Source organism: Ahaetulla prasina, chromosome 5 (genome assembly GCF_028640845.1).
Source record: "Ahaetulla prasina isolate Xishuangbanna chromosome 5, ASM2864084v1, whole genome shotgun sequence".
NCBI lineage: Eukaryota > Metazoa > Chordata > Lepidosauria > Squamata > Colubridae > Ahaetulla > Ahaetulla prasina.
This window is the reverse complement of record NC_080543.1, coordinates 83,950,053-83,970,272: the sequence shown is the minus strand read 5'-3', so window position 1 is coordinate 83,970,272 and position 20,220 is coordinate 83,950,053. Positions and strand designations below refer to the sequence as shown.

Here is a 20,220-nt window from a genome sequence, read left to right as displayed (position 1 = left end):
TGCAGAGAAAGGATTCTAGTGATTGGCTGAGGCCAGGGAGACATGGAGGGCTTCCGGTGCGGGCCAACTTGTTTGGATGCCATCTTCACGTTATGGCGGCGCGCAGAGCCGGTCCAGTGTGTGTTTAAGGCAGTGCTGCCGCGGAGGCCAGACAGACTGTTGAGCCGGAGTCGTCTGAAGGAAAGTAAGCGGCGGCAGCCCTACGGGTTGGTACGAGACTATTCAAAGGTAAAATCTTGTGTTTTCTTTCCCACTTTGCTTGGGAGAAGGGCTCCAGTTGCAGGTGGTGTGCTGCAGTTTCAGTTTTGGGAGTATTTCTGCAATGTCTTTATATTCCCTTGGGAGAATGCCGCATCGGAGCAGGGATGGCTTGCAGCCACATCCTTCTCCTGGAAAGATCCGCAGGAGAAAAAGGATTGGAAATTCTCGGGAGCCATGTGCACTTGCTCAACGTGCTCATTCTCCAGCGAGCGGGAAGAGAAGAATAACGTGGAGGGATATCGGATCGACAATCGCGTTGGCGACTCGGTGCTCTAAGTCCCTCTGCCGGGAAGTTCTCATTTATAAATGTTGTCGATTCTGTCGCATCCACTTTTGATCACTGTATTCTCCTCGTACAAAATCCAGGTTGCTACTGCTGCACCGCCAAGAGCTGATGAGTCAATTGTGTGTGACCTCTTAAAAACAGAGGGAAGAGGGGCGTTTGTTACTTGAAATGACAGGCTGCTTGGGGTTTTTGAAGAGGTTTGCTTCTTGCTTTTTTATTTTAAAGGAAAAATCAGCTTGTCAAGGGAAAGATGTTGTCAAGGATTACACTTTAGCAGTCTTCTCCTTTCTTCTATCCACCGGAAGAGCTAGTAAAAGTTCAGGGAGGAGGAAGCCTAGTTTGAAAATTCCTAAGATCTCTACATTGGTTGTCTTCGAGTTCTGCTTTAGGAGATGAAGAATCTGCAACCAAGAATAGGCAGCAACAATTATTTTCTGACTCATACCTTCTGGGCATGGTGGCAAATAGAGCTAGGCCCACAGGGGCAATAAAAAGCAGTGACATTTTCCTATTCATTTTTCTTTGAACAGAACAACCTAAAAAATTGACAATTGAAGGAGCACACCCACGCTGACTTTTTCATTCACTCTTTTCTAGTAATAGGTAAAATAAATGTAAGTGGTGACCTTAGCCACAATATCCAGAAATAAGTGACATGCTTTCTTTAACTGAGTGGTGCAGAGTAAAGTAAAAAGTTAAAGATGATTGTTGCTTCTTGAGGGAGAATTTTCTATGTCTGTGCCATTGCTATATTTTGTTCCCTCACAAAACATCTCTTGCATGGAGAATGTTGGGAAAAGTCCAACCAAGAAAATCTATATGTAAAAACTAGGCCACATGTTAAGCAACTGTGGCGCTTGTTTTGTTAATGATGGTTAACAAATGACAGCTGTTAAGAGTCCTTGGTGGTCTCCAAGGTTGCTTGGTTCGTGGCAAACGTTTCACTATTTGACTATGTAACATCATGAATCCTGCAAGTGTGGGATTTGCTTCCTGTTTATATCCAGTAGCTTACCCTGTCTGTAATGATGGGGGAGAGGGTCCTTTATTGGTAGTTCTTTCATTAGGGCAGGGGTCTGCAACCTAGAGCCATTTGGATCCGTTTCCCACAGAAAAGAAAATACAGGGAGCCACCAAACCTGGGTGGGCATGGCCAACTGCCCCATCACTTCTCCATCCCTCCCCATCACCTTCTCAGGCCAGGGGAGGAGTAACTGGGAGGGGAGGACGAAAGGCAGGGCCAGCCAGTGGTGGGATCACCCAACAGGAAGCCACAGCAGAGGGCCCAAAGAGCCACATGCAGCTCCGGAGTCACAGATTCCTGACACCCGGATTAGAGTATTTAACTAGGAAGGAGGAAACCATACCCCCACTAACACTGACGAGGCAAGCTACTATATATGTAATAGGGAGTAAACCTCATGCTATCTAGTATTGTTACCTAGTTGAGTGAGGAAAGGTTTGCAACCAACTAAGATCAACACCAGACTCCACACTGCAACTCTGAGATACATACATTCTCTTCTATTTGAGCAGCTGTTGTATGTGACCATTATTTTATCCTTGAGATGTGGCTTTTTTTTCTTTAAAACTATCAAAAATGAAGAACCCACAATCTCCAGGGGTATATAGCCACAGTCTTGTAATATTTTCATTTCAAGAAATATTTCCTTTTAATTAACCATTATTTAGGTATCCAGGTTATTTAATTAACCAAGATCTAGATCTTGCATCCATTATTTCTGGAATTTCCTAGGCAATGGAACACTGATCATCTTCCCCACTGAATCTTTTTATGGGCCGGAACATAGAACTGAATCCCTCAGTCATCTTTTCTTCAGAGTAAATATGCAAAGCCCCTATAATTCCTATAGAACTGCCAGCAATATCTAAACTTTTAAGGCAAAACCTTCAGCTTGTTAATAGCACACGTTTTTCCGGGGCTAGAAATTCAACCCAACTGAATTCCGTTATAGGAGACACAGGAGACTCAATCAGTAGCAACCGATCATGGTGATTGTAGGGCAAAGTGTAGCGAGCAAACATTAGTTCATGGCTTTTAAATCAAAGAGCGAATAACAATGTGCCGTCGCTTCGGTTTCCCGTGTTCCCTCGCCACCCTAGACGCTCATTTTCTCCGCAGAGATGGGAATTGGTGGTCGCGAACCTGTTCGCGTTCACATCCTGCGGGGGGGGGGGAGTTCTGCCACAGCCGGGTATTTGGGCGACAGAGACAGGAAGTTCCTCCTGCGGCGTCGTTCTAATCCGTTTCGCTAAACTTCCGGTTTCACAGTTCGGCTTCTTGGCAGAGGAGGTAGCTGTAATAGACGCTTTCTTGGTAGCCTTATTCCGTCTCTTCTTTGTCCACCTCCATACCTGGGCAAGAGCTCGGCGTTTGGTTGAGAGGGCGGGGTCTCGTTACCCCACCGTGCCGCTTCTCACAGGAGCTCTTCAGAGCGGGAAAGGGGGGCGGTTTGATCATAATCGGATGGAGTTCCTGTCTGTTTTTTCCCCTTTCGGCGCAATTCTAAACGTTGAAGCAATGAAGTTAAGGAGACTTGTCTCCAAGTAAGCTCACAGCATTGGTCTAGGGTCAACAAGGAGCATGATTGTTCCCATAACATCTGCTTATCCTTGCCGTGCTGTATACCGTTTAAACATGAGCAATTTGCTGGTGAAACATGCCTATTCTTTTAGGGGCCTCGAAAGCTTAGAACAATGCGTTTTTTTCTTTAATAATTTGAGTATATTTCTCTTCCCAGAACGTGTTGATTACTGTGGAAAAATCAAAGATTTGTGAGTTTGGTATTGGAAACTAGGATCAATTGGAGGACATCAAGCATACTATAAATACAATGCTGCAGCAAGCAGAAACTGACTGTGATAGCAGAGAAAATGATGCACAGGAAGTAGAAGATTATATTTCCAAAAACAGAAAACTGGTGGGGAAAGAATTTTGTACCCAAGAGTTGCGGGAGGAGACTCCAGGGAGAGAAGAAACCCGTATTGACCCACCTGATGGCCAGCAAGACTCAGAAAATGAGAAAAACAAAGAAAAAACTTTAGGTACTTATTGCCACTGAAACATAGATTACTAACATTGAACATATGGTTTGTTTTTATTACATATTTAAAACATATTTAAAAACATTTAAAAATGTTTTTAATAGCTATATGTCTTACAACTCAAATATTTTATTGAACCTTATTAAATTCAGTTTTGATAATTAAATATATAGTGCTTTGCTAGCTGACTCTCTCTATTCCTAAACTTTGCAGATAAAATTGATTTTTATATGGAAATAAGTATTTGTATCTAATGTGTTTATACTGTGATTATTCAGAAGTTTTTGTTGCCCATTCTCACCTTGTCTTGTATGAAAATGTTGCTTTGGCTGAAATTTCCTCATATTTTACATTTTTTATTGTCAATATTCTAACCATGCTGCTCACTACTATGATATTTTCTTGGCCCATAGGAAAAGAAGTATTGTTACTTATGCAAGCTTTAAACACACTTGCTACTCCAGAAGAAAAGCTAGCAGCACTCTGCAAGAAATATGCTGACCTGGTAATATATTTTAGATTTAATATTATAAACATGGATAGCATAATCAATCTTGACTAATCCTGAACAAACTAAGCAGGATTAAATCTAGCTAATATTTTAATGGGATGACATCAGGAAAACCCAGGATCATAGACTAGACTGGGAAATCAATGAAGCATTAGCAAACCACTGTCATATTGTCATGTCCTTCCTAACTCCACATAACTCGGTTGAAGCTTGACTTTATAGAAGCAACTGCAAATTAAATCTGTCAAGAATATACCTAATTGACAGATTTCCTGGAATTTGTCTAGTACATCTTGATTACCATATTTTTCCATCTATAAGATGCCCCATGTCTCCCTTTTCTTGGCCAAAATTCAGAAATCAATATTTTAAACATTAAATAGAAGACATTTATTCTATAGAGTAAGACATTTGCTTACTGGTACCAGTATTTAATTTTTTGTTTTCTGACATTTTTATGGGTTCAGAATGCTCCGACATTACCATTCTGTGTTGAATCTGGGCACTGACTACATGCTCTCTGCAGCACCAGCTGATTTTAGTTACATAAGGCTGATGATTGGAGGAAACCTGTTAGCTTGTCTCTGCAATCGGAAGTTTCGTTCGTGAGGCTAGTTTGCCTTTAGTCTCTGAATCTACTTTCCTACTTACCAGTAGCACTACCTTGTCTGGATTTAATAATAATAATAATAATAATTATTATTATTATTATTATTATTATTATTATTATTATTATTATTATTATTATTATTTAATTTTTATACCGCCCTTCTCCCGAAGGACTCAGGGCGGTTAACAGCCAGATAAAATGCAATACAGTACAATACAATAAAATATAATTTCTATTTGCATATTGTTATCCATCCCAAAGGTGCTTTTTCAAAAGGCAACTTCGTTTTTGGAAAAACAAAGTCCAGTTGCCTTTTGAAAAAGCAGCTTTGGAATTAATAGATTAACAGAAACACTTCCAGCTCTGAACATTGAGTGTGACTTAGTTTTCATGACACCATTTCTGTGAATGAGATTCTCTGAGTCTGGTAAAAGTCAGCTGTAGAAGCTGGTGAAAAGTTCCTGGTATCTGAGTGACAGGACAATCATTGTATGGCCTAGGATTGGAAGCGAAGCATGGAGCTGAGGTGAGTTAATATCTTCATAATTTAAAAAGTGAACTAAACTCGTAACAAATGTGCTATTTCCTGCACAGGTATCTTCACAAAGTGCATTAGCATAAAGGAATATCTTTGCTTGAACCAGTAAAGTAACTCAGTGCCACTGTTTTGTTATTGTTACATATATATGTACATGCATAGCTGATCCTTTTCATTGGTATCCTAGCAGAAAATCCTTTAAATATTTTTAAAATATACTTGATGTACAAAAGTGATATTTTAAAACTGTAATTAAAGCTTATTATTTGGGAAAATAGAAAAAGATGCCAATGTTATCATAATAAAGATATGTGTAGTAAGAGCTCAGTTAATAGAATGAATTGATTTTTGCTTCATCCTCAGTGTTAGGTTACAGACTAAGGATAGATAAACTGCATATTAGAAAACTAACAAATTCAGATGTACATGTTAGGTCTCAAATTGGAATACCAGAAGTTATATATTCTCTTTAAACATAACTGAATTCAGATATGTATTTTCTTTTTTTCTTTTCTTTTCTTTTCATTTAGTTAGAGGAGAGCCGAAATGTTCAGAGACAAATGAAGATGCTGCAAAAGAAACAAGCACAGGTTGTAAAAGAGAAAGTACACCTGCAAAGTGAACATAGCAAAGCAATTCTTGCACGTAGCAAACTGGAATCTCTGTGTCGAGAATTACAACGTCATAATAAGACTCTCAAGGTTAGTGTTCTGCAGTAATATATCAATAAACCTGAAACAAATAGTTCTCTTCAAAAAAGAAAAAGGCTGGCTATATAACAAAATGTAACAAAATGGGATTAAGTGGAAGTGGATAACCATCCTAGATAAAATTGTTATTGTTTGTTCGGGATATACTTTCAGTCAGGTGTCTTTTCAGAGTGGTTAAGATGTAGAGCTGCCTATTCCAAGTTGCCCATTCGTTCTTGATCCTGGCTTCCTCTATTTGCTACCAAATTGTCACTGTCGGGATAGGGATACCATGATCGTATTATTTGAATATTTGATATAATCAATCATGAGGCAATTAGAAAAAGCATTATATTCATGAATAAATACTTTCAATGCCTATGAATAAATATTTCCTCTTCAATTCACATTTTAAAAATGAATATTGAGATACCTTTGTTCTTTTTTTCTAGTTATTATAAATATGAAAATAGTTTTAATAATAAACTATCACTTACAGAAGTTGGTTCTTTCCCTGTTACTTTAGTGCTTTTCTTGGAGTTTCATTTCTGTCACTGATCTTTTCCCAAATTATATCTCATTAAAATAGTTCTTGCTTTATAACATTAGGCCATGACTTGTTTTGTATGACTCATAAAGACATCACTGATTTTTCAATCACTTTAATTATGTTCATTTAGTGTACTAAGTTAATCAAATTACTTTATTTGCTGTTCTTCTTTTTGTTTAAAAATTATTCCGGTGAGGAAGTCTTTATTTTTTAAAAAACACAGTTTTTAAAATATAGTTAAATAAATGGACATTTTTAAACATGTACAGTTAAATAAATGATGCTTTAAGTAAAACTCTGTAAACAACTTTTAAACTATGAACTTTTGAAGAGTTTTAAAACTCTGTAGTACAATACACCATTCTAAACTAGCCATGCCATAGTATCAGAGAAGGATTCTTCATGGTACTATCACTTTTATAATTTCAATGAAACTAGTGTTCTGTTCTTATCTTCTGTGGAAATTTAACGTTCTAATAGATTCTATTTCACTGTTGCTGAAATAAGAATCTGATTTTGATCTTCTATTATGTAATAATTAGAGCATAGAATAATATGGTTGGATTGGACCTAGGTGGTGTTCTTGTCCAAACCTCTACCAATGTTAAGAGATCTTATGTCACTCCGGACTTTCTTTGGGCTTGATGGGATGAATACACAAGATCATAGAAAGAATAACAAAGCAGAATAATAAGAGTTGGAAGGTCCTTCAATCCAACACCCCACCCCACCAAACAGGAGACTCTATTTTGAGACAAAAATCCAATCTCTTAAAAATCTCCAGTGATGGAGCACCTACAGCTTTTAGAGGCAAACAGTTCCATTGGTTAATTGTTCTCACTGTCAGGAAGTTTCTCCTTCATTCTAGGTTGCTTCTCTCTTTCATTAGTTTCCATCCATTGCTTCTTGTCCTGCCTTCAGGTGCTTTGGAAACTAGGTTGACCCCATCTTTGTGGCAGCCCCATATTGGAACACTGCTATCATGTGACCTTTAGTCTACACGAGACTAGGCATACCCAATTATTGCAACCGTTCATCCTATGTTTTAGCTTCCAGACCCTTAATCATCTTTGTTGCTCTTCTTGGCACTCTTTCTAGAGTCTCAACATCTTTCCAAGACATCATAAAGTGGAATTAACACGTCATGTGATCTTGATTCTATTCCTCTGTTAATGCAGCCTAGGACTGCATTGGCTTTTTTTGGCAGCTGCAGCACACTGTTGGCTCATATTTAAGTGGTTGTCCAGGACTATTAGATCCTTCGTGCAGTTATTGCTGCTACCACCTATTCTTTCCCTGTGTATTTGATTTTTCTTGTATCTTTCTCACCATTAAATTTCATTTCGTTAGAGTTCAGTGTTCAAGTCTGTCAAAATCCTTCTGGATCTTGAGCCTATCTTCTAGGGCAGGGCTGTCACTCATGGCCTGTGGGTGAGATGCGTCACGCGCTGGCCACGCCCAATTTAGCAAAGGGGAAAAAAAGTCCCGATAAGTCATGTGATGTCGCCGTGACAACGTGAGTTTGACACCCCTGTTCTAGGGTGTTCTTGCAAGCTTGGTGTTATCTGCAAATTTTATGCATCCCTTACAATTACAATTTTAAATCATTTATGAAGATGTTATGAAGAGTACTGGGCCTATATGATACTGTAAAAGTGATACTGTACTATTATGTGGACTTAGGCTAATTTGACTAGATTTTTTTCATGTGTCTGGTTCATATCGGGAACATGTCTTCTGTAGGGGACAGTGTTCAACAAATTGACTTCAAGTTAGAAACAGTTGGTCTCCCATTGCCAAGCAACAGCCAGCTCTGAAAGATATGGTCACATTCACCTTTCTCTGCTGACTTTCATCAGAAGCAATTTAATTTGAAATGAAGTTTTCAATTTCCAAGTTCAAGTTCACTATTACCATATTTGTAATTTGGAATGATATAAATCATTATATTCATCATTATAAAAATGATACCCCAGTTGCAATCAGAACATTTAATGTATTAGTTTTGAAAACAAACCAGCCTTCATACATATTTGACAGATGAAGTGATGAAAGAATTTGAAAACCAGCATAATCCTAATATTTTGAGATGTTAAGATGAAGCTGGGTTACTTTTTTTTTTTTTTTTTTTTTGCTGTTGGTCAAAATCTAATTAAAAAAAACATGTTTACAAGTGGATTTTAATCTCTTTGGGCAAAAGGAAGAAAATATGCAACAAGCCCGTGAAGAGGAAGAGAGACGTAAAGAAGCAACAGTACATTTCCAGATTACATTAAATGAAATTCAGGCACAGCTAGAACAGCATGGTGTACACAATGCAAAACTCCGCCAAGAAAATATTGAACTTGGGGAAAAACTGAAGAAACTTGTGGAACAATATGCACTTCGAGAAGAAGTAAGTAAAGCATTCTAATAATATTTCATTACGCTAAAATAATCACAATAAAACCTCAATCTTCATGCGGTATTCTTCATGTGAACTCTTGCGCCTGCGAGGTGCCCCCGCCTCGCAGGAATGGCCCCCCACATTACCGAGGGCCGGCCTCAATGACGGGTTTTGGGACCCACAGAGGTGGCATGCGTCTAGAAAGAACCTGTGGGGATTTTTAGATAGGGAATTTTTAAGGGGAGGGAGGAAAAGGGCGGGTGTTGGGGGTAGCCTGCCAGGGGGGGGGCAATCCCTACGTGCGCTCACGGCATTTTCTCAACAGGTCCGAAGTGGTTGTGAGGGTGGTTCTATTTGCACGGTAAGTGGGAGGGGCAGATATGGTGGAAGTGAGGGGCCGTATCGATCCCTGGGGGCGCGTGCTTGCTGTCTAAAAGCAATCGCGCGCCCCGGCCCTTCAGACTTCTCCCATTCCCTGGGCGGCCAGGATCCTCAGAGCTTGGGCCTTCGGTTGATGCTGTGCAATGCATGGTCCGTGGTTAACAAAGCCCCCCCCTAATTTGTGATCTTTTACGGGGGGGTCCACGGACCTTATGGGCATTACAGAGACCTGGTTGGGCACGGAAGGGGGAGTTCCCCTTGTCAAAATGTGCCCACCGGGTTTCCGAGCATTCCATCAACCGAGGGCCCAAGGTAGGGGTGGGTGGGGGTGTGGCGGTTGTTATTAAGGAAAGTCTAGAACCGAGGGAGACCACTGTACCTCAGATAGCTGGTTGTGAATCCCTCTTTGTGAAGTGGGGTCATAGGGTTCAGATGGGCTTGTTGATCACGTACCTGGCTCCTTGCTGCGTGACTACAGCCCTGCCCGAGCTGTTGGAGGTGCTTGCCGGGGAGGTGGTTGAGACCCCCAGACTTATGGTCATGGGGGACTTCAACTTGCCATCGACCGGCTTGTCGTCTACGGCGGCCTGGGATTTCATGGCCTCCATGACGGCCTTGGACCTGACACAAATAGTTGATGGCCCTACTCACATTGGGGGAGGCACACTGGATCTGATTTTTATCTCTGGACAGTGGTTAAATGATCTGGATTTAGGAGATTTAGTGACCGAGCCTTTGTCATGGTCAGATCATTTTCTCCTTCGCCTGGACTTTTGGACCGCCACTCAACACCGCAAGGAGCTGAGGGAGATGAAACGCCAGAGAAGACGCCTAGAGAGTGCCTGGAGATCCAGCCGTTCCGAAGCTGACCGGACACTAGTTAGGTCTTATAGTAGGACCTACCTAGTGACATTGAGGGAAGCGAAGCGTTTTTACATTTCCTCCCTCATTGTGTCGGCAGATAACCGCCCAGCCGCCCTGTTGTTTTTCTTTTTGTTTGTTTTACATTTATACCCCGCCCTTCTCCGAAGACTCAGGGCGGCTTACAATGTATAAGGCAATAGTCTCATTCTATTTGTATATTTCGGGTGACCCGCTCTCTCCTTCAACAGGAGGGGCGGGAGGACCCCTTACAGGGCCGTGCCGAGGAGTTTAGTGGTTATCTATACGATAAAATCGTTCAGCTTCGGGATGGGTTGGATCAAAATTGGGTAGATCCAGGTGAGAGGTCGGAGACTTGTCTTGTTGAGACTGTTTGGGATGGATTTGACCCTGTGACTCCCGAGGACATGGACAGGTTGTTGGGGAGGTTGAATGCCACCACATGTTTACTGGACCCGTGCCCCTCCTGGTTGGTGCTGGCCACGCAGGAGGTGACACGAGGCTGGCTCCGGGGGATTATCAATGCTTCTTTGTTGGAAGGGGTTTTCCCCGCCGCCTTGAAAGAGGCGGTGGTGAGACCCCTCCTCAAGAAGCCTTCCCTGGACCCAGCTGTTTTAGGAAATTACCGTCCGGTCTCCAACCTTCGCTTTGTGGCGAAGGTTGTTGAGAGTGTGGTGGCACGTCAATTACCCCGATACCTGGATGAAACTGTCTATCTAGACCCGTTCCAGTCCGGCTTTCGGCCCGGATACAGTATGGAGACGGCTTTGGTCGCGTTGGTGGATGACCTCTGGAGGGCCAGAGACAGGGGTCATTCCTCTGCCCTGGTCCTATTAGACCTCTCAGCGGCTTTTGATACCATCGACCATGGTATCCTGCTGCACCGGCTGGGGAGTTTGGGAGTGGGAGGCACCGTTTATCGGTGGTTCTCCTCCTATCTCTCTGACCGGTCGCAGACGGTGTTGGCAGGGGGGCAGAGATCGACCGTGAGGCGCCTCATGTATGGGGTGCTGCAGGGGTCGATTCTCTCGCCTCTCCTGTTCAACATCTATATGAAGCCGCTGGGTGAGATCATCAATGGCTTTGGGGTGAGGTACCAACTGTACGCTGACGATACGCAGCTGTACTTCTCCACCCCAGGCCACCCCAACAAAGCTGTCGAAGTACTGTCCCAGTGTCTGGAAGCCGTACGGGTCTGGATGGGGAGAAACAGGCTCAAGCTCAATCCCTCCAAGACGGAGTGGCTGTGGATGCCTGCACCCTGGTACAGTCAGCTGCAGCCGCGGCTGACTCTTGGGGGCGAATCATTGGCCCTGGTAGAGAGGGTGTGCAACTTGGCTGTTCTCCTGGATGGGCGGTTGTCTTTTGAAGATCACTTGACGACCGTCTCCAGGAGAGCTTTTTATCAGGTCCGCCTGATTCGCCAGTTGCGCCCCTTCCTAGACCGGGATGCCCTATGCACGGTCACTCATGCTCTTGTTACCTCTCACTTGGATTACTGCAATGCTCTCTACATGGGGCTCCCCTTGAAGAGCACCCGGAGGCTCCAGTTGGTTCAGAATTCAGCTGCGTGGGTGATAGAGGGAGCCGCACGTGGCTCCCATGTAATACCATTCCTGCGCAGGCTGCACTGGCTACCTGTGGTCTTTCGGGTGCACTTCAAGGTTTTGGTTACTACCTTTAAAGCGCTCCATGGCTTAGGGCCAGGGTACTTAGGGGACCGCCTACTGCTACCGAATGCCTCCCACCAATCCGTACGCTTGCACAGAGAGGAACTTCTCAGGGTGCCGTCCACCAAGCAATGTCTGCTGGTGGCCCCCAGGGGAAGGGCCTTCTCTGTGGGGGCTTCCACCCTCTGGAATGAACTTCCCCCTGGACTTCGTCAACTGCCTGACCTTCGGACCTTCCACCACGAGCTGAAGACTTATCTGTTTATTCGCGCAGGACTGGCATAGGAATTTTAAATAGCTTGTAATATTTGATATAAATTTTACGGGTTTTTTTATGGTTTTAAATGTTTTAATCTGGCCTTATATCTAATAAGTTTTTTAACTATTATTTTATTTGTATATTATTGCTGTTTTATCTTGGCTGTGAACCGCCCTGAGTCCTTCGGGAGAAGGGCGGTATAAAAATCCAATAAATAAATAAATAAAAATATATCCCCAATGTTAAGGAACAGGTTTAGAGAATAAGCATCTACAGAGCAGTGATGGGATTCAAACATTTTTACTACCAGTTCTGTGGGCGTGGCTTGGTGGGTGTAGCAGGGAAAGGATACTGTAAAATCTCCATTCCTTCCCCATTCCAGGTGAAGGTTACTGCAAAATCCTCATTTCCTCCCAATCAGCTGGGACTCAGGAGGCAGAGAATAAATGGGGGTGGAGTCAGAGGTGGTATTTACCGGTTCTCCGAACTATTCAAAATTTCCGCTATCGGTTCTCCAGAACAGGTCAGAACCTACTGAATACCACCTCTGTTACAGAGAGACATTAGGTGAAGAATTAGTTTATTGATATTAGCTTAAGCCTTCCCAAGTCTGGTGCAGCATCCGAATCACATTATATGTTTTCCAGTTGAGCATGGTTCATTATAAATAATTAAGATCATGCTGGTTAATTCAAGAATTTACCATGATTGAAGGAGGGGGCACACAAAAGAAAACTAGCTTATGAAACATTTACTCGACATTAAAAAACGGTTTTTAGTTTGATTGCAGTTATGCTTTTCTCTAGCACATGGATAAAGTCTTCAAGCATAAAGAACTGCAACAACAACTGGTGGATGCCAAGCTTCAGCAGACTACACAGCTTATAAAAGAAGCTGAGGAAAAACATCAGAGGGAGAAAGATTTTGTAAGTGTTTTTAAGAAAGCTTAAGATGAAAGAATTATTTAGTAAGTTGTTACAATATGTTTAGACTTTTTAACTAACAATAAAATCTGTTTGGTTTTTGATTGTATTGTCAGTAGACTATGAAGATTAGTGGGTTCTTAAACTGTATGCAGCACATTGTTGCAAGATAACTTTACATTAATACAATGTATAATATAGTTTATATATGCAGTTCTATGCCTGTTGACCCTATTGCATTTTCCAAGCTACAGGTACAATTTTACATAGGTGTGTAAATATCAGAAGTATAATCTTTCCTGATGTTAAGGTATTCTAGACAGAAAATATTTTCTTTGTCCTCAGCTGTTAAAAGAAGCTACCGAATCTAGACACAAATGTGAACAGATGAAGCAGCAAGAAGCCCAATTAAAACAGCAGGTAACCAATTTAAATTGTGATTAGTACCTTAGCTATTAATCTAGTAAATGAAGTTGGAGAAGTTTCTTTAAAATTGAAATTATTAAATCAGATTGGAAGCCTAAAACAATTCTTTGGGAAAGGAATACAATAATTAGGCAATTCTTTCCCAAAGAACTAAGCCTCAGTGTCAGTCACCAGTTATTAGTCACCCACTGTTGCTATAGTTTGAGGCTACATTAGCTGGAAATTGCTTCTGTAACTATATGGGTAATCTATATAGGTAATCTTACCTCCAAGGTATTCAAGTTGTTGCAGGCCTAGTCCATTTAAAATACGTATATTTAGTGGCTGATTTCATAGACAAACCAGATTGAGAACTTTTTTATAATGAGCATAAATACACAACTTTTATACAAAATATGCAATTACAATTATATTGTAATGCCTTTCAAATTTATGCCATCTTGTCTTGATGTGATAGGGCAATTATTTTTCACACGGTAGCTCTATTTTATTCATGCTGCTATATAGAATTATTTTTAGTTAAATACTATATCAGATGAACTTCTAAAAATCATGTGACAAACCCACACGTTTTAAACCTTCCTTGAAAGTTTACATCAGTGGTAGTCAACCTGGTCCCTACTGCCCACTAGTGGGCGTTCCAGCTTTAATGGTGGGCAGTAGGGGTTTTTTCCAATACTGAAGCACTTTCCTTTTTTTTAATTTAATTGACTTTTTTAAAAAATTTCATAGCATTATTTAAAAGCATTTTCATTAGATTTTCATAAAATTCCCTGTGACAATTTAAATTTCTGAAAATACATGTATACTATTTGTATCGCCCGCGCATAAGTTTAGTTCACATTACATAAGTGAAACTAAATGGCGCTATAGTGCGACCGCAAATAAAACGTCCCAGAATACCTCGTGCATCTCCACCCACACCACCCAGCTGTAAAAGACAAGCAGAGCTGGTAGCTGGCGCCCCCCCTCCCCCAAACCCAATCTACGATATGCGAGAGGCGTGCACAAACGATACATGGTGCATAACTATGGAACCGGTGGGCGGTTAGAAAATTTTACTACTAACAGAGATACAAAAATGGGCGGTAGGCATAAAAAGGTTGACTACCCCGGTTTACATTGATTAGTCTTTGTTCTTTTATTGATCAGCTAAAGTCTGAACCCCTACAAAATTATTCATGTCTTTGTCTTTTTAATTAACACTTAATTATCTTGGAACTAAGGATGGAAATGTATTTTGTAATACCACTGTTTTGAGTGTTGTTATTTTGATGTAATCTTATTGTAAAAACCTGTATCTCAGTTTTTATCTTTTGAAATCTAACTGGGTCTTTAAATCAATCCAGACAATGTAAGTCTTCACATAAGACCAAATCAGCCTTTAATTATTATGATATCTGTAATGAGTAACTAGTGTAATTATTATGTAAATAATTTTAAACTATGCCTCTAAATTAGATTTAAACATTGTTACTTTTAGCTTTCTCTTTACATGGATAAATTTGAGGAATTCCAGACAACTATGGCAAAGAGTAATGAACTTTTCACAACTTTCAGACAAGAAATGGAAAAGGTACTTTATTTTCTGATCTATTTGCCACAAGAAAAATTTGTAATGTTTCTGATTTGCCTATGTATTAATGGATAAATAAACCTCACTGAACTCAGTGGAGTTTACTTCAGGGAATGGCAGATATATCCAGCTGAATCTTCTCTCCTTGGAAATTATGTTTGCTTCCACCTTATCTGAACACTGCTTGAGTTTAAACATCTCACCCGTTTTTGAGATCTTTTTTCATTCTATCCCTCATTTTTTTCATTGCTTCTCTCATTCCACTCATTTTAACATTATACATTTCATTCCTGCAGTCTCCTGCATTTTCCCTAAATGTGATCGGCATTCACTTTCCTATTACATACACATTCATTCAGCACCCATTCATTGAAGATTTTCATCACTGCTTGTTTTATCACGCATATTGAAGTACCTAGTTCCCATGCATTATTTTTATGTCTCTCCTGACATACCTAACTCTCAGTTCCCTAGAGCATATATATAATCTTCAGTAGAGTACAATATCAAGTTATTGTGCTATCCTACTCAACAGCACACACAACTCTGGTTTAGTGGGTTTATTAATATTCCCCCGCAACTCCCTTCACCAAAAACCCAGAACTGTCCCAATTAAGTCCAGCCATAAGCAGACCAATGCTAGTCCACAGAGCAGTGGCCAGTGAGTCCACAAGGCACTTGAAAGTTTCCCAATCTCAAAGGAAACCCACAAGGCAAAATTAAATCCACAAAACAAGAGGGTTTACAAGGCACAGTTCAAGTCACAGTGTCAATCCAAAGCAAGGCAAGAATCGCAACGAGCAGAAAACACACAGCTAGGAAATGAACATGTTCCCATCATCACTTCCATCTGTCTGCTGTGCTAAATAGCCAACTTCTGGTGCAGCACATCAAAAAGGGCAAGGCTTTCTCCTCATGAGTAATGTGGCTGATCTTCTGCCTTTTCTCTGCCCTACATGTTCTTGGATCAGTGCAGAAGGCCTTGCTCTCTTCCTCATCACTGACCTGCTTCAGTTGCATGTTTTCTCCACCTGAAGCCTCAGGTCTGTCCTGCTGCAGCTGTGCTTGAGCTAAATCCCTGTTTAACCAACTCCCCTCCATGTGCTAGAACTGCTTCATTTTCCTCTGAACTGACATCTGGAGAGATATTTAGGGAAGCATCCGTTGGAGTCATCACAGCTATTTTTAATTATTTTGATAAATATTCATTTCTTGTAACAGAAACATTCTACCCACCACCACTTTCTATCTAAATTGTACATCTTATTTTCTTTCCCATTTTTAGTAAAAAAATTATCAAAGTATACAAATTCATCTACTTACTCTGTTTTTTGCCATTTATGTGCAACTTGCAATCATTCACCTGATTATCACAATCTGATTAATTTTCTCAGTCTAAATTTTTTTTGTGATAATTTGCCAATTTTATCACACAATTGTCTTAATTTGCTTGAAATTATCTGGGTTCTCAGACCATTTATTTTTGTTTGTAAAATGATTATGTATTTTGTTTTGAATCTTATGAAAGAAATGCAACTAATCTTTTTAAAATAAAAATAAGATTTAATCCCAAGAGACAGGGCAGTCTGACAAACAGTAGATTAAAATGTTCATTTCCAGCAATTTGTTAAAAATCAGTGTAATTAATTTATTTCAGATGACCAAAAAAATAAAAAAACTGGAAAAAGAAATAGTAGTGTGGCGGACAAAATGGGAAAACAACAACAAGGCTCTCTTGCAAATGGCTGAAGAAGTGAGTATCAGGTTCCATTCTTAAAAATCAAAATGCTACTTTTGATTCTTATTTTATAGTCTGAACTAGATGAAATTTAAAAGTTACTCAATTATCAAACAGTATTTCAAAGAATATAATGTGATTTACAGGGTTTGCTTATATTTTAAACTGAAATTTTGCTAGTGCTATGTTCCATAAAAAGATGTCGCCATCTTCGTAATAAAAATGTATTTGGTTTGTATCTGCATGTTTTCAATCATCAGGAAAAACACTGGAAGTGTTTTTATTTGTACAAAGAGTGACCATAAAAAGGTTTTGAGTTTTCTCATTCACTGTTTTAACAGTTTTGAAATACATTGTGTAAAATTCATCTGAATCCTCTATGCTATCTTGTTTATTACAGAAGACAGTTAAGGACAAAGAATACAAAGGTTTCCAAATAAAACTGGAGCGTTTGGAAAAGCTATGTAGAGCTCTTCAAACAGAAAGAAACGAGTTAAACGAGAAGGTGGAAATTCTTAAAGAACAGGTTTCTTCAAGAGAAGCAAATGTGGATCTAGCTGTACCTGTATTGCAATCATGCACGGTCAACTCTCAGGAGAAGCTGGAGATTTCTATTAATAAAGAACAAGAAGGAATCCAGATATCGATACCAGATATCGAAACAAGAGTGGCAAATGAAGGCTATGAAAAAACTGTCAGCTTGGTTTCCATTCCTACCACAGATTTTGTTGACTAAAATGTAAACACTGTATTAAGAGATATATTTTGTGTATAACTTTAACTGGTGGTGGTAACTATTAGTTTTGTGGTGAAAATTTTCTTACTTTTTCTACCATATCTGTATTTTCTTAGAACAGAACAGAATTTGCCTGGTACAGGAAGCTGCATAGCAGCTATTGAATAGCTTATCTATAAAAAAGAATCCACAACTGTATTGCACATTTGCATTTTTTCTACAAAAGAACCCCATTAAGGATGCATGCAGTGTTTTTCTTCTTATCCAGTAATACATTACTGTATCATCTAAGACCCACGTAAAGTTTTGTCATCATGTTACGGAAGCAACTTTGATCAGTGTCTGAGCTTAAATCTTTGTAGTAAATTAAAATTTAAAGCTGAGGTGAGAATACTAAGCAGTCCAGTAAAATACAATTTGGTGTATGATTGTCCATACTGATACGAAAAAGCTGAAAAATCTTACAGGGTTTAGTGTAGCTGCCAACTGGAAAAACAGGGTGTACAATTCATATTTCTCAGGATTGTCTGATAGCATAAATTAAATAACTTGCCCTTTGAAGGAATTAAGGCAGAAAGCAAACTATTGATAATTTCTCTAAATAGCCACTAACTTAAATCTGGATGTATTTTGAATGCACTACTGTTGTCGCAATGATTTTTTAAAAATGAGCTATAATGTAAAAACTGCTTTCATATTTGCAGTTTATTAAATGCAAAAAGATTTTGGTTAGTGGTTGCTAGATTAAAATATATAATCTATGGGGGCAGGGTTTTCTGGGAATTCTTTCATTCTGTTTGATGCCTACTTATTAATGTGAAATAGTGAACATATATAAATGCATCATCAAGTAAGAATGATTGCAATGAACCACACTCAGTACGGGAAATCCTAAAGTCTATATTTCACAGAATACACATTCTTATAAAAACTGGTCTGTCCATGATAAAAGAGTATAAATTATATAATTTATCTAATCCAAAATACAGGAAAACATTCTGATCTCAACCATTACTTCGTAAAATGAAAAATCTTATTAGACAAAACATATACATAAACGGAAGTGCCTTCTGATATATAAGTTACTTGGAATTTGGCACTTCAGTATTTATGTTGCTAATAAATGCACAGCATACAAGATTCCACATTTTTTGTTCTGTGATTAGAATTATGAATGTAGGTCAGTTGCAAAAGTTTAGGTATTTCCCATAATCTTTTTTTTTTTTAAAGAAAAAAGGGACCAAAAAGTGCTGCTAGGTTAGAAGCTGCTGTTAACTCTGCCTACATAAGTCAGCTTTCTAGTTGTTCTGTTTAGAGAAATGTAAAAAATACCAAATTCTGGTACCTAGTTTGGATTCGCTTTCTTGAAGCTTTTCTTATTTAAGCACATTATTGATAAATTCTCTCTTTATCTGCCTGTAAACTCTTCTTACAGTTTAGTTGCAAATTATTTGAATTTAAGGCTTTACTAATGTATTACCCTTTTTACCTATACAGTATCCTAGCTGAAACAAGAATTGAAGAAAACCTTTGGGATATTTGTACCTTTGAGCAAAATCAATTGACATTAATAGTGGACTTGAAAAGGCCTGAATTGGAAACTGGCCACTTGTATTTTGTTTCTTAAAATGTGTTTGCATTTTCTTTTTATGAATTCCAAGTTCTGTAAGGTAAGCAGTTGACATATAGTGGAAAATACAAAGCCAAATTACGCTATCAAAAGCATAAGAGACACTAGAGAACCTTTCATCAAACAAATCTACAGCTAGAAGTACAAACACTTTGAACTTGTAGAACAGTGCGAAATAGCTGAGAAATTGGATAGTGGAACAATGCATATTGAAAGTAAAAACTGCAAAGATATTCCCTCATGGGTATTATAGTTTGATTAGTTTTACATGTCTGACCTAATTATAGGCAAAAGTAGGGTTGTTTTTTAACCAGTTGCAATCATAGATGCATAAAATGAAGCTGTTGAAGTAATGATGGCTTTTCAAAGAACTTGCTCATGCATTTTTTCTCCAACTTTTTCTTCAGTCTAAATGAGGGTTTTGTTTAAAGTCTCAAGACATTCCATGCATTGATCAATAGAGGGCCAATACAGGACAAGCTCATTACTTGCCTGTTGCCATACAGCGGTATACTGCACTGCCATTTTTCTGCTGGTTTGTTCAATGTACTTTAGTTGTACACCTCATGCTTATTACAGGCAGCTAGCTGTGTATAAATTGATAATCATGTGCTTATAAACACTGAAAGCTATTGCTTATACCGTCCACTACTTTATACCTGCAGTTGATTTGCATCCAGTGTGTTCAGTATAGGAAGTGCACAATTTTTACTGTTGTGTAACTTGGGCTTCAGATACTTAGTAAATCGTTAAGCCCTAGAATTATTTGGAATATAATTATATACATGCACATTTTAGGGCTGTATCTTTCTATTCCATTCTTTTCTTACACCTGGTTTTGTTGCAGTTCAATTCTCAGGTGTTACAGAAAATCTACCTCTTCAGACCATAGATGGAAATAACTGTGAAAAGTGATGCAGAACTTTAGCTTGTGCTGAACGCTGCTTTATTATTGCAACCCATACCCATGAAAAATGCTGACTAAATAGGCACTCTTGGTTTTTGCTTTTCAGGAACATTTTGTAGAAATTTTTCACTAATGTGAAATTGAAATTTTATCTACTCCGTTCTGTGTAGATTAAGTAAATATGTGTGCTTAATA

The 20,220-nt window shown here is 39.3% G+C and overlaps 1 protein-coding gene across 3 annotated transcripts; it reads left to right on the top strand.

Moving 5' to 3' along the window:
* Positions 1-72: 72 nt before the first annotated feature.
* TXLNG (taxilin gamma) lies at positions 73-20,220 on the top strand. Of its 3 annotated transcripts, XM_058186761.1 has the most exons (11): positions 73-228; positions 3,310-3,613; positions 4,027-4,118; positions 5,803-5,973; positions 8,712-8,906; positions 12,896-13,015; positions 13,358-13,432; positions 14,922-15,014; positions 16,672-16,767; positions 17,153-17,491; positions 18,986-20,220. In XM_058186761.1, the coding sequence occupies exons 2-10, from the start codon at positions 3,403-3,405 to the stop codon at positions 17,486-17,488; spliced, it is 1,389 nt and encodes a 462-aa protein (XP_058042744.1). In that variant the 5' UTR covers positions 73-228; positions 3,310-3,402; the 3' UTR covers positions 17,489-17,491; positions 18,986-20,220. The 3 variants fall into 3 exon arrangements, with proteins under 3 accessions (XP_058042744.1, XP_058042742.1, XP_058042745.1); XM_058186759.1 differs by having other exon boundaries at positions 17,153-20,220; XM_058186762.1 differs by lacking the exon at positions 73-228 and adding an exon at positions 2,819-2,885 and having other exon boundaries at positions 17,153-20,220.